The sequence below is a fragment of the Dipodomys spectabilis genome, unplaced genomic scaffold (assembly GCF_019054845.1).
Source record: "Dipodomys spectabilis isolate Male_0828 unplaced genomic scaffold, ASM1905484v1 ptg000289l, whole genome shotgun sequence".
In the NCBI taxonomy this organism is placed as follows: Eukaryota; Metazoa; Chordata; class Mammalia; order Rodentia; family Heteromyidae; genus Dipodomys; species Dipodomys spectabilis.
Genome location: NW_024870966.1, coordinates 5,180,346 through 5,194,741, shown reverse-complemented (window position 1 = coordinate 5,194,741; position 14,396 = coordinate 5,180,346). Strand labels below are relative to the sequence as shown.

The 14,396-nt window shown below is 43.7% G+C and overlaps 1 protein-coding gene across 1 annotated transcript in view; it reads right to left on the bottom strand.

Moving 5' to 3' along the window:
* The window catches only part of Abraxas2 (abraxas 2, BRISC complex subunit), a 39,006-nt gene extending 28,525 nt beyond the window's left edge, over nt 1-10,481 (bottom strand). Inside the window, exons 1-2 of the mRNA XM_042701377.1 lie at nt 10,378-10,481; nt 3,241-3,331 (exon numbers count right to left, since the gene is read on the bottom strand). Coding sequence (XP_042557311.1) covers nt 3,241-3,331; nt 10,378-10,476 — 190 coding nt within the window. The 5' untranslated portion in view covers nt 10,477-10,481. The remainder of the gene's footprint in view (nt 1-3,240; nt 3,332-10,377) is intronic.
* Nucleotides 10,482-14,396: the final 3,915 nt, after the last annotated feature.

The following is a 14,396-nucleotide window of genomic DNA, read 5'->3' as shown; positions in this document are numbered from 1 at the left end:
TCCCTAGCTCTGCAAAGATAGCTAGATAGCCAACCAGAATAGTCATAAGAAAGAAATAGAATTTTGAAAATCAAGATGTAAATAGCAACTACCCAGATATCCTGTGAAATGAAATTCTCTGATTTAGGATTTTAAAGAGTTATGTAAATCAAAACCACTTCAAGCCGGGCGCTGGTGGCTCACGCCTGTAATCCTAGCTACTCAGGAGGCTGAGATCTGAGGATCGCGGTTCAAAGCCAGCCCGGGCAGGAGAGACCGTGAGAGACTCCTATCTCCAATAATCCACCAGAAAACCGGAAGTGGCGCTGTAGCTCAAGTGGTAGAGCGCTCGCCTTGAGCTGAAGAGCTGAGGGACAGCACTCAGGCCCAGAGTTCAAGCCCCACGACCGACAAAAAAAAAAAAAAAAAAAAAAAAACCACTTCAATATGACCTGAATTAAAGGTGAATTATACTCTATGCACAAAACAAATCCTTACTCAGCAGGGCAGAACTGTGTGAGGTCAAAGTTTGGTCTTGACTCTTTTTTTTTTTTTTTTGGTTAGTCATGGGGCTTGAACTCTGGGCCTGGGTGCTGTCCCTGTGCTCTTCAGCTTAAAGCAAGTGTTCACCACTTTAAGCCACAGCACCACTTCCGGTTTTCTAGTGGTTAATTGGAGATAAGAGTCTCACAGACTTTCCTGCCCAGGCTAGCTTTGAACACAGGCGTGAGCCACTGGCACCCAGCAGGTCTTGACTCTTTTGGAGAACCTTCAGTCACTTATCCCTCAATTCTTTATCCTTGTACTCCAGTTCATTTACCTGAAGGGTATCAAAACTGATGACTTGGTCACAGTGTGATCTAACCTGTCAGCAGTATTTCAAACCACACACCATTCACTTTCACGCATCTGAGCCTTAGTCACACAGAAATAGGCCAGGTATCCTCTATGTTTTATGCCTGATTTGCTCTGCACTTCCCTGAATGTGCAGCCCTCCGGCCCTGCCAAGTCCTTTGCAGTTTCTCCACTAGGTTTTTCTCTCAGCATCAGATATTTAATAAGACTTGTTTCTCTTTTTTTTTTTTTTTGCCGGTTGTGGGGCCTGAACTCTGGGCCTTTGACTGTCCTCAGCATTTCAGCTCAAGGCTAGTGCTCTACCACTTGAGCCACAGCACTACTTCTGGCTTTTTCTACTTATGTGGAGCTGAAGAATTGAACCCAGAGCCTCATGCACACAAGGCAAGCACTCTACCATTGAGCCACCTTCCCAGCCCCAAGACTTGTTTCTCTTACAGCACTCATCTTGCACTGTCTGGTGGTATTTCTGTATAGTTGCTTTATTTTCCCCATAGTTTCAAAATGCAGGGATAGATCTGGATAGTCCTTTGTTGGCCATGCCTCAGTCATGGAAGTTCTGCAATAGATGTTTGCTACATAAATAAATAAAACACCCTTTGCTTAGTCCTGCATATCAAGATGTGCTATTTGGTATTTTGCTCAAGATATACCTAAAAGCATTGTGTTCTACATCAATAAACACCCTTTTCTCCTCTCCAGTCACATGCTCCAAAATGACTGACTTTTAGACTCAGAAGGCTGTGTAGATTCAGCAAGCATCTTTGGTATGACCATCTTTGCCAGATCCCTCTAGGAAGGATCAGCACAAGGCATCCATTCATTATAATATAGAGTGATACTAGCAATGAAGAGAGCCTAAACTACAAACTTCAGGTTCACTGTGGTTTTGAAGAGACTACTGAGTGGTCACATAGTGATTCAGTAAAAATCAGATCAATTACTGGATAGGGACAGCTGCACAGAAGAACCACACATACAGCTATGCACTGACACAAAACATATCACTTATCAGCATAAATAAACTTGTTAGCATCCATTTAATATTTTAGTTAAAATTAATTATGAGCCAAAAAGCAAAATAAATGACAAGTATATATACAAGAAGGGTATTTTGGGCTGGGAAGGTGGCTCAGTGGTAGAGCGCTTGCCTTGCATGCCTGAGGCCCTGGGTTCGATTCCTCAGCACCACATAAGCAAAAACAAAAAAGCCGGAAGTGGCGCTGTGGCTCAAGTGGTAGAGCACTAGCCTTGAGCTGAAGAGCTGAAGGACAGCGCCCAGGCCCAGAGTTCAGGCCCCACGACCGGACCCAAACTATAAAGTAGATATACGTAATCTTTTACCACTTTGCGGTTGCTTTTTTCCCCCAGAATTCATCATAACTTTGATTTTTTTTTTTTAATGGGCTGTTTTTAATGCAGGGGCTTTTCTTCTCTAGAAATGCAATTCTTAGTAGGAAAAAAAAAAAAACACAAAAAAACAGAAAACCCTACAAAAATTTTTTTTAAAAAAGGCAGCAAAGGGTAGTTTTCATCTGGTGTCTTATTTAAGTTTTTTAAGTTAAGAAAAAGCTGGTGACATATATGTTTTTGTGCAAAAATAAATGAATGGCAATAGATTTTTAAAAATCTTATTATGGGGCTGGGAAGGTGGCTCAGAGGTAGAGCGCTTGCCTTGCAAGCATGAGGCCCTGGGTTCGATTCCTCAGCACTACATAAGCAAAAAGAAAAAAAAGGCCGGAAGTGGTGCTGTGGTTCAAGTGATAGACCACTAGCCTTAAGCTGAAGAACTGAGGGACAGTGCCCAGGCCCAGAGTTCAGGCCCCACAACCGGAACCCCCCCCCCCCAAAAAAAAATCTTATTATGTACTTCTGTGTGAAAAAAAGTCTGTATAACATTTCCCTTAACTATGCATTCTTTTACTTGTGAGTTTTTTACTGAATTAATCTGAAATGTACGAGCCCTGGATTTGCTACAGAGTGAGAAGTTATTTTATTATTTTTATTTTCAATTTTGGAAATTCTGCAGAAGCATGCTTGTATGTATATTTCAGAACCTTTTTAAAATATAAAAGCTATACATTTCTGGGAAATTCTGAATTACTTTTGTTTCCTTTTTCCTTCCAGCATTTTGCAGTGAGCATCTTTTATATACAACAAACAATTTGAGAGAATACAAAAACATGTGAAGTTCATTAAAACTAAAACACTACAATACAGCGCTGGTACATTACATTAAGACTTTGATAAAAGAAACAATAATAAAAGGCCTCCATTTTAAATGTCATTCATATATACCTTGTGGATGAGAGCTACATACTTCTACACTTTTTTAGAGGAATAAATTATTGAATTACTGAAAAAAAAAAGAAGTATATTTCTAAGGTCAATGAGAAATTTACTCACCAATTACTTGCAGAAATTCTGTGTTGCTGATTTGTGAGTCACTGATGCTAAAAGTTTCCTCTTGCCTTACCTCGCCCAGCAAAAAGCCTTCCTAAAAATAAAAGAAAACAATTGCAGGCTAAATATAAAGCTATTTTTACTAAAATTAAGAGGGATTAAGGACATTATTTTATAATAATTTTAACAACAGCCCAAATAAGCTTAGCATATAAATACTATTTTTAAACCAATAAATAAAGCGATGAGGTATCTCTACTAATTAGAATGTTTGGAGAAAAAAGGATTTCATAAGAAAACATATTATTTTAATCCTGTCAAGGCTTTCCTGTTTTGAGTGAATTCATTTCTTAAATCTTACTAAGCTTCATAAGCAATGTCAAAAAAAGCTCAGGAAGCAGAATATCCCAAGGCTGTTTCTTAAAACAGCATGTAATTTATTTCATTCTATTAAAACCCTACTAAAGGCTGGGAAGGTGGCTCAGTGGTAGAGTGCTTGCCTTGTATGCATGAGGCCCTGAGTTTGATTCCTCAGTATCACATAAGCAGAAAAAGCTGGAAGTTGTGCTATAGTTCAAGTGGTAGAGTGCTAGCCTTGAGCTGAAGAGCTAAGGAACAGTGCCCAGGCACAGAGTTCAGTACTAGCCATGAGTGAAAAAGCTAAGCAAGAACAATCTCTGAGTATAAGCCCTAGAACCAGCATAAAACACACACACACACACACACACACACACACACACACACACTTAGACATACAAATGAAGAAGCTGATTTATTACTTGTAACTCTGGAGAATACCTATCATTAAATCAGTCTGCATTGGCCATTAGAAATGACAAAATAATGACATTTGCAGGGAACTGGATGGAGCTAGAAGAAATCATGTTGAGCGAGGTAAGCCAAGAGCAAAGAGACAAACGGTACATGGTCTCCCTGATAAGTGCATGTTAAATCCAAAATGTTAGGTGATACGACAAAATTAACAGGACTTAAGAAACAAAGAACTTCCACTCATCTGGTCAAACCACTATTAAATAACCCCATGCTGCTGATCACATGTATGGTATATATGTGTACACCGTTGTATGTTATAGACCATGATAGATAATTTGCTCCAGGAAAGTTAGAATGTGTTTGTGACTTTAACTGAGCATCACTATCCCACAATACTGTGAAATTTGGGAAATTATGTAATCACTTAATCACAATTAAAAAAAAAAACAGAAAACTGGAAGTGGCGCTATGGCTCAAGTGGTAGAGCATGAGCCTTGAGCCAAATTGCTCAGGGACAGCTCCCAGGCCTAGAGTTCAAGCTCCATGACTGACAAAAATAGAGAGAGATCTTTCATGCGATTGTTTCTAACATATTTATAAGATTATATCTTTGTTGCTTTGTATGTCCCTCCCCCACGGTATAACCCCTGCTTTCACTATATATGATGTTGCTATATGTGGAGGGAAAGGGAAAAAACAAATCGTTAAAACAGGGATACAGGAGGACCCATTGCAACAATGAGATGTACAAGTCATTATGCCGAAAAACGAACTTTACAACTTTGGTGGGGAGGGGGGGGAGGATGGGAAGAGATGGGAAGGGGAAACAAAGGAGGAGGCTACAATGCTTGATAAGAAATGTACTCATTAGGGCTGGGAAGGTGGCTCAGTGGTAGAGTGCTTGCCTTGCATGCATGAGGTCCCAGGTTCGATTCCTTAGCACCACAAAAGCAGAAAAAAAAAAAGCCAAAAAGCCGGAAGTGGCACTGTGGCTCAAGTGGTAGAATGCTAGCCTTGAGCTGAAGGGCTGAGGGACAGCACCCAGGCCCAGAGATCAGGCCTCACGATCGGACCAAAGAAAAAAAAAAAAAGGAAAAGAAAAAGAAATGTACTCATTATCTTGCCCATATAATTGTAACCCCTCTGTACAATATTTTCACAATAAAAAAATACGTTTATAAAAAAAATCAGTCTGGGGCTGGGAAGGTGTCTCAGTGGTAGAGCGCTTGCCTTGCATGCATGAGGCCCTGGGTTAGATTCCTCAGCACCACATAAGCAAAAAGAAAAAAGCTGGAAGTGGCGCTGTGGCTCAAGTGGTAGAGCGCTAGCCTTGAGCTGAAGAGCTGAGGGACAGCACTCAGGCCCGAGTTCAGGCCCCACGACCTGATCCCCCCCCCCCCCCAAAAAAAAAATCAGTTTGCATTGTTCAGCAAATTAACTGTTTGAATACTTGCTGCTACTCAGCACAAGCTCAGCTGGATAGGGCACACCCTAATGCCAAAATAATGTTCCTGTAGAGAACATAGTAGTACTAATCCATCTGGAATCTCCCCCTAGATACTTGCATGGTTGCTAGTTAATTGGAGATGGAATCTCCAATCTGCCTGGGTTGGCTTAGAACTTCAACCCTCCAGATCTTAGCCTCTTGGGTAACTAGGACTACATATGTGAAGCAACAATACTTGGCTTTCCTTCCCTAATTTATGTCTTTATTCAAATGGTACATCAGAGAGGCTTTGCAAGGCCAACATATGGCAAATTACATCTTCCGGGTTCTGTCCCCTTCATCTTGCCCTTCTTCTTAGGCTTCTCACTACCATATTACAGAATTATAGAAATAGATAGATGCCTACACCAGCTAAAATGTATGCTCAGAAAAGGTACTTTGTGCTTGTTTATTGCTGTATCTCTGTACCTAGCCCAGTACCTCACACCCAACCAGATACTCAACAAACACTGGCTGAATAAATTTGCTGAAATAATGTTTTTCTATAAGATATTTCTAATTTCTAGGTTGATCCATCAAGCCAGTTATAGAAACTTCCTAGTTTAAAAGATTTTCAGGGGGCTGGGAAGGTGGCTCAGTGGTAGAGCACTTGCCTTGCATGCATGAGGCCCTGGGTTCGATTCCTCAGCACCACATAAGCAAAAAGAAAAAAGCCAGAAGTGGCGCTGTGGCTCAAGTGGTAGAGTGCTAGCCTTGAGCTGAAGAGCTGAGGGACAGTGCCCAGGCCCAGAGTTCAGGCCCCACGACCGGACCCAAAAAAAAGAAAAGATTTTCAGTTAGAAGTATCAATCTATGAGGGGTAAGTGAAGACAGATGTCTTAAAACTTCACTCTTCTGCATTTGGGAAGGGGGAATGTCCTAAAACCCCCAATTATCATATTCAAAGCATGTCCCAAAATTGAGTAATATAGATTTCCTTTACAGTAAAATTCTCTCAGACCCCAAAAAGTGTCTATGACAATCAGTTTGAGAAGCACCAATAAACTTGTCTTTTAAAAGAAGCTTTGTTGGGCTGGGAATGTGGCCTAGTGGTAGAGTGCTTACCTAGCATGCATGAAGCCCTGGGTTCAATTCCTCAGTACCACATACATAGAAAAAGCCGGAAAAGAAATGCCCAAATTGTCCTGTACTCAAAGGAAGCTTTGTCTTATAACAAGCAAACAACAACAACAACAAAAATCACTTCTAATCAAAGTGAAAAAAATCTAGTATTTTTTTTTGGGGGGGGTCCAGTCATGGGGCCTGAACTCTGGGGCTGGGTGCTGTCCCTCAGCTCTTCAGCTCAAGGTTAGCACTCTACCACTTGAGCCACAGCGCCACTTCTGGCTTTTTCTGCTTATGTGGTGCTGAGGAATCGAACCCAGGGCCTCATACACGCAAGGCAAGCACTCTACCACTGAGCCACCTTCCCAGCCCCCAAATCTAGTATTCTTCTAGAACTCTTGGATTCTTTTTTGTTTTTGTTGTTGGTTGTGGGGCTTGAACTCTAGGCCTGGGCTCTGTCCCTGAACTCTTTAGCTCAAGGCTCTACCACTTGGAGCCACAGCTCTACTTCTAGTTTTCTGGTGATTTATTGAAGATAAAGAGTCTCACAGACTTTCCTTCCCAGGCTAGCTTTTTTTTTTTTTTTTGGGTCCGGTCGTGGGGCCTGAACTCTGGGGCTGGGCACTGTCCCTCAGCTCTTCAGCTCAAGGCTAGCACTCTACCACTTGAGCCACAGCGCCACTTCCGGCTTTTTGCTTATATGGTGCTGAGGAATCGAACCCAGGGCCTCATGCACGCAAGGCAAGCACTCTACCACTGGGCCACCTTCCCAGCCCCGCCTGGCTAGCTTTGAACAGCGATTCTCAGATCTTAGGCTCCTGAGTAGTTAGGATTACAGGCATGAGCCACAGGCTCCCAGCTAGAACTCTTGGATTCTTTAGATCATAGCTACAGATTCATAGTTCCTATATTCTAGTTTTCAGGACTAGAATTACAGATAGTGTAAGTATATCCAAAACATTACATAAAGATTATGTTGTTTTTCGGGCTGGGAAGGTGGCTCAGTGGTAGAGCACTTGCCTTGCATGCATGAGGCCCTGGGTTCGATTCCTCAGCACCACATAAGCAAAAAGAAAAAAGCCAGAAGTGGCACTGTGGCTCAAGTGGTAGAGCGCTTGCCTTGAGCTGAGGAGCTGAGGGACATCGGCCAGGCCCAGAGTTCAGGCCCCACGACTGGACCCCCCCCCCCAAAAAAAAAAAAGATTATGTTGTTTATTTGAAATTAAAATTTAATTAATCATTCACTATTTTCCTAGTAACCATAACAGACTTAAGTATGAGGTGATATATAACTCATCAGTGCAAATAATAATAATAAAACCACTCTGAAGTTAAGTATGTTTATCTACTGGTCTGAATTACCAAAGTCTGTTACTTTATAGTAGGAGTAGGCAACCTACAGTGTGAGGCTAAATCCAGTCCAATGCCAGTAATGTACAGCTTGCAAGATAAATAAAATTTCTACATTTTTAAATGGCTGGAAAAAATAAGAATAGGAATAATACCTCATGAACTGTTAAAATTTACATAAAGTTCAAATTTTAGAGTCTATAAGTAAACTTTATTAGAACTCAGTCACCTTCATTCATATATTGTCTACCGTACAGCTGTTTGCTCCATACAATAGCAGGGTTGAGTAGTTGCAACAGGGACCACAAGGCTTCCAAACCTTACACATTGTTACTATCTTTTACTACTTAGCCCTTTGCAGAAAGTCTGCTAGCCTTGTCTACAGACTGTGCAGTTTTATATTAATCTCTTGTCTAGTATAAACATGTATGTATTATAAACATTAATTCTTGGTTTTTCAACTTTAAAAGAGAAATTAAGCCAGGTGATGGTGGCTGACACTTATATTCCTAGCTACTCAGGAGGCTGAGATCTGAGGATCATGATTCAAAGCTAGTCCAGGCAGACAAATCCTAAAGACTCTTATATCCAATTAACTAACAAAAAGCCAGAAGTGTAGGTGTGGCTAAATGGTAGAGCACCAGAATTGAGCGGAGAAGTGGGAGGAGTTCAAGCCCCAGTACCAGCACAAAAATAAACAAACAAATCAAGAATTATGTATCCAATATCCATAATTGTTACAAGGTTAATATAAACAGGCATGGTTATATAAAACACAATTGCAAGCTATAGAGATTGCGGGAAATTTCCATGAATTTAGCATTATGCCTAGAACATGAGACATTAAAGGCATAGCTCTTAAATTAATAATAATCTAAACAAACCAGGCACCGATGGCTCACACCTGTAATCCTAGCTATTCAGGAGGCTGAGATCTGAGGATGGCAATTCAAAGGCCAGCCTGGCCAGGAAAGACATCTCCAATTAACCACCAGAAAACTGGAAATGGAGCTGTGCCTCTAAGTGTCTGTAGAGGGCTAACTTTGTGCAAAAAGAGCTCAGGGATGACGCTAGGATCTGAGTCCAAGCCCTACGGCAGACAAATAATATTAACAATAATATCATCAGCCAAATAATATGGCTATCATCATCGTCGCTCAATGATGATGATAAATAATATGGTCATCTTACCACAGTTTGTAAGAAAACAATTCACTTTTCAACAGGTAGGTTCTTATTCTTACCATAGTCCTGCCCTAAACATAAACTATGATACGAAGGTTTTGCACCTAATACAAAGTCAAAAAGTATCACTGAACCCATATTCAGTAGTCTATGGACAGGAGGAGTATCACAAACCACCTACATTAATAAATGGCTGGCTACAATAACGAAGCCCAGAGTTGCCTTTGGGAAAAAACCTATACTGTATACATTCCTAGCAATTTCTACCATCAACACTGAAGGGATGAAAAGCATTACAACCATTAAATTTGCTAATAAAATCACTCTCGTGAAATCAGTTATCAATTAATGGAAGCTAAGACTGCTGACATCAAACTCAATTGAGTTCTCCCTTCTGCAGCCTAATTTTGCTTTGTAATGACAATCACACACACGTGCACACGCACACTTATTTAATGAACACGAATCATTTCCTATTAGCATCACTTAAAATAATCTTGCAATTTGAAAGCACCCTGTAGCGATGCCCACCAAATTCAGGACCTCCTTCTCCACTTCCATAAGGAATTTCCAACCAAAGGCCAGTGACATAAAAAGGCAATTCGTAAAATGAAAGATCCTGAAACAGCTTTCCTTCTTCCCCTGGGAGTTCCAAAGCCTAAGCGTTTCTCCTTGGTACGCAGAGCTGTCACTTCCCTATTTCACCTAGGCCTTAGAACATTCTCTGAGGAACTATATATGCAACTTCCTCAAGGAAACGCAAACGGACCCTGCACCTCACACACCTATTTACATTCTCCATTTTCCATCAGGGCGAAGAACACACTAGTATGCCCAGTGACAGCCTGGTTTCCCCCACCGCGCGCCAGGACAACGGGCGAAGCCGGCGGGCGGGGCTGGTGCTTCCACGACACTCAAAGCCCGGCCCCTCGGCCCCGTCCGGACCCCGGGCGGGCGCCCCTCCAAGGTCCGGAAGCCTGGCTCTCAGGGAGGGGCCGGCGCTGTTTCCGCCGGGCGACCACTGACACTGCCGGGGGCCGGGCGGGGCAGGCTGGCTGCCCCCGGAGCAGCGAGCCGGGACAGCCGGCGGCGGAAGACGCCGAGAGGCCCACCGGGGTCCCGGGAGCCGGCCGGGGGCGGGAGCCGCCGGGGTCACCGGCTCGTCGGGCCCGCCCCGAGCCCGGGGGCAGAGCAGCGAGCTGTCCCGGGCTGGCCGCGGGCGCTGGTCCCAAGTGGAGGCTGAAGGCCTCTACGGCCGCGGCAGGGGGCCCGGCACCTACGTGGTCTGCGTTGCTGTTGGCGCTGTGGAAACACACAGCGCTGAAGGTGTAGCCCGAAATGGAAGCCGCCATGATGGAAAGCTCCAACTCCCCCATCATGCCCCGCGCGGGACGCACGGCCTTCCGGCCGCCCCGCCGCCGGGCATTGTGGGAAATGGAGTCCGCGGACGGAAGGAGGCGGGGCTGTGTCCAGAGCCCCGGGCGGGCAGGGGCCTGGGTCCGCTCCGCGGCGCTGCTCCCCTCCTCTCCCTCCCATCCCGGGCCCGCACAGCCCTGGGCTTCATACCGCCCAGTCCCTCCCCGCACAGCTTCGGACCTCGGACTGCCCCGCACAGTCTGAGACCACAACTTCTTTCTACACGTCTTGATCCTCCCCAGCTTGTCCCTTTGGGGAACGGAACGGTTAGAGTTAAAGGCCGCACACTTAGGAGGTTTTGAGTCCCAGGTCTTGTGTGGAGGCGGGGAGGATAGGAAATGCCGCTCCTTTATCCATTTCTCCCTACTACTTCATCATGTAATTCTAAAGTAAGTCATTGCTAAAACTTAAAAACAAAAAAAAAAAAAGCAAGCTAGCGTTTGCCAAGGACCGTGGAGAGGAAGTTGGCTGGAGCTCTGGTGGTGGAATTGCAGTCCAGCCGCTTCCTCCACGGTGTGGCTGCTCCTTTCCTTCCCCAGCAGACGTCCACCTGAGTGCACTCCCTAAATCAGCGTCCTCCAAGCTCATCCCAGTCTCAGACTCAGCCTCTGCTTGTCTGGCACACAATTTTTGACGACCTCAGATTTTTATTTAGTGCCACCTTTGGTCACTCAAACCAAAATTACCACCCTCCTCCACACTCTTAATATTACTTCCCTGCTTTACTTTCCCTCCGTCACCATCTGCATCATCTCTGTTTTATTCATTTATCCTGTCTATTGGCTTTTTTTCCGGAATTTTTGCAAGTCTGATTTGCTTACCAATGCATCTCCATCATCTGGAAAAATGCCAGGAGTGTAGACATTGCCCAATACATAGTTGGGAAGCAAATGTTGTATGAAAAGGTAGGAGAGTCCCAGGGAAGATGGCATTGTCCATCAACAGGTTGCTGTAGGGGAATGGAGACAGAAGAAACGGATAAAACATGTAAGCTTGGAGCCGAGCGCCGGTGGCTCATGCCTGTAATCCTAGCTACTCAGGAGGCTGATATCTGAGGATCACAGTTCAAAGCCAGCTCAAGCAGAAAAGTCCGTGAGACTCTGATCTCCAATAAACCACTAGAAAACCGGAAGTGGTGCTGTGGCTCAAGAGGTAGAGGGCTCACCTTGAGCTGAAGAGCACAGGGACAGTGCCCAAGCCCAGAGTTCAAGCCCCACGACCAACAAGAAACCAAACATGTAAGCTTGGTAATAAGGAAATATCTTGGCTACCCAGTCAAAAAACAGTTGGAGACACAGAAGATAAAGAAGAAAAAGTGAGCAGATGTTTTGGCAACCTTGAAGGAAGGGAGTAAGAGGATGGGGAGAGGGCAATAGCCGCAGTGAGATTATAAACTTCAGGTAAAGAGAAACACGATGGATTTTTTAGGATTTAGTAGTGTGTGTTTCATGCTGTCATAATTGCTCTTAACTGACTTCCCCATGCAAACCCTCAGCAACACATTGTAATGATAGATCACGTCTGGGCTGGGATGTAGCTCAGTGGCAAAGCGCTTGCCTAGCAAGTGCAACGTCCTGGGTTCGATCCCCCGTACCAAAAAAGAAAAAAACAACAAAAAAAAAAGAAGAATGATAGATCACGTCTTTTTTTTTTTTTTTTTTTTTTTGTCGGTCATGGGTCTTGAACTCTGGGCCTGGGCGCTGTCCCTCAGCTCTTCAGCTCAAGGCGAGCTCTCTACCACTTGAGATACAGTGCCACTTCTGGTTTTCTGGTAGTTTATTGGAGATAGGAGTCTCACAGTCTCTCCTGCCCAGGCTGGCTTTGAACCGAGATCCTTAGATCTCAGCCTCCTGCATAGCTAGGATTACAGGCGTGAGCCACCAGCGCCTGGCTGATAGATCACGTCTTACATGTAGTGGTTACTTGTAGGTCTTAAAGATTTCTTGATTTCCATTCTCAGCTCCAGCACTTATGAAGTGATCTTGGACAACCTTTCAGTGCTGTAGTTTGGGTATCTGAAATATCCTGTGGCTGTATTTAGGAGTAACTGAGAAAATAGGTCGAAAGTGTTTAATACAGTTCCTAATGTATTAAGCACATCAGATGATGGCCTGGTGATAATTAGCTGTCCTTTCAATTGTTATGAAGTATTTTGAAAGATGAGGAATGCATAGGCATTGATAAGAAAAGATTTCCAAATATATCTGTACTGTATTGTTCAATAAAGATGCTAGAAGCCAAGTATGTTAGTGCAAACCTGTAATCACAGATATTTGAGAGGTAGAAGTTGTAGGAGCACTAGTTTGAGGGTTTTGGAGCATTTGGATTTGCAATTTTTGGATTAGGGATGGTCAATCTGTAATAAAAATAGTAGCTAAGGGCTGTGAAGTTGAATCAGTGGTAGAGCGCTTGCCTTGCATGCCTGAGGCCCTGGGTTCAATTCCTCAGCACCACATAAGCAAAAAGAAAAAAGCCGGAAGTGGTGCTGGGCTCAAGTGGTAGAGCGCTAGGCTTGAGCTGAAGAGCTGAGGGACAGCGCCCAGGCCCAGAGTTCAGGTCTCATGACCGGACCCCCCCAAAAAAAATGGTAGCTAACATTTCCTGAACCCTTTCATTCTCCATTCTAAGCTCTCTATACTCTATACGTACAATAAATGAACTTAGGAAAGTTGTCAGGGACAACTGACAGTAGATTAATTTAGAACCCACAAGCTGGATACTGATGGCTCATGACTGTAATCCTAGCCACTTAGGAGATTGAGATCTGAGGATTGTGGTTCAAAGCTAGATTAGGTGGTAAGGTCCATGAGGCTCTTATTTTCTATTAACCACCCAAAAGCTGGAAGTGGAGCTGTGGCTCAAGTGGTAGAGCATTAGCTTTGAGTGAAAAAGCCAAGGGACAACACCCAGCCCCAAAGTGATGCTAACTGCTGCAAAGTCAAGAAAAGGAAAACCATGTATTTGACCCTGGAATTTGCCAGTTGAGAAGTGCTTCAGAACTCTCTTGAAATTATACTTTTCAGAACAGTTGTGGATCAACAGGATGCCAATCTACAGGGATTGGAAAACTAAGGTGACAGGCAAGCTCCAGTGCAGTAAGTTTCCCTCCTGCCTCATTGTAAATGAACTGGTTAGGAGGAACTGTGTTCTGGGGCATACACCGCTTTTCCCTGCAATTTGCTTCAAAGAGCTTCTCCTTTCCTTACCAAGAATCTGTTGCCCTGGGTAATTTGAAGTGGTGGGTCACAGCCTTCAGAACTAAGCAGAGTAATCATGCCTGGAGCCAGGCAAGGAACTCTGTATAAACCATGGTTTTTTCCAAGGCTCCATACCAATAATTGTTTATAGCTTTCATCACACACAGCAAAAACCTCTTAAGTGCTGGCACAACACCAGGCAAAGATGGGCGTACCTTTCATGGGTGCTTTTTAATTAGAACCTAAAAGTTTTTTAAGACCCACTCAGTCACATTCAAGCTTTCTTTCTCTACCATCTAGAGAAGATCAAAACAACCATTCATCTAGGGCAGCACTAATTGGCTGTGGTATCCGGTAGTTTTATTGCTCTGTAATAAAGTTACTTACGCTCTTTCTTGAGTTCTTTAATCACTATGCACATGGATTTCCATCTGCCTTTTACTTTATTCTATCACCAGTGGTTTCCTGACGGTCTTGGAACACCATGTATAGGAGGAGATGTACATTCGGTTCTAATCAGGATTTCTGTGAGCTGGAAGGCAACTGTTGGTGCTGATGTCCTCTAGAGACTTGTAATTGGGCTTCTGTGTGTAGTCAACAGAAATGAAGCCTAGGAAACAACTGTTGATTGGGAGGCAGCCATACTAGGTACATGTAAGATCCTTGCCTAGGACATTGGATCACAA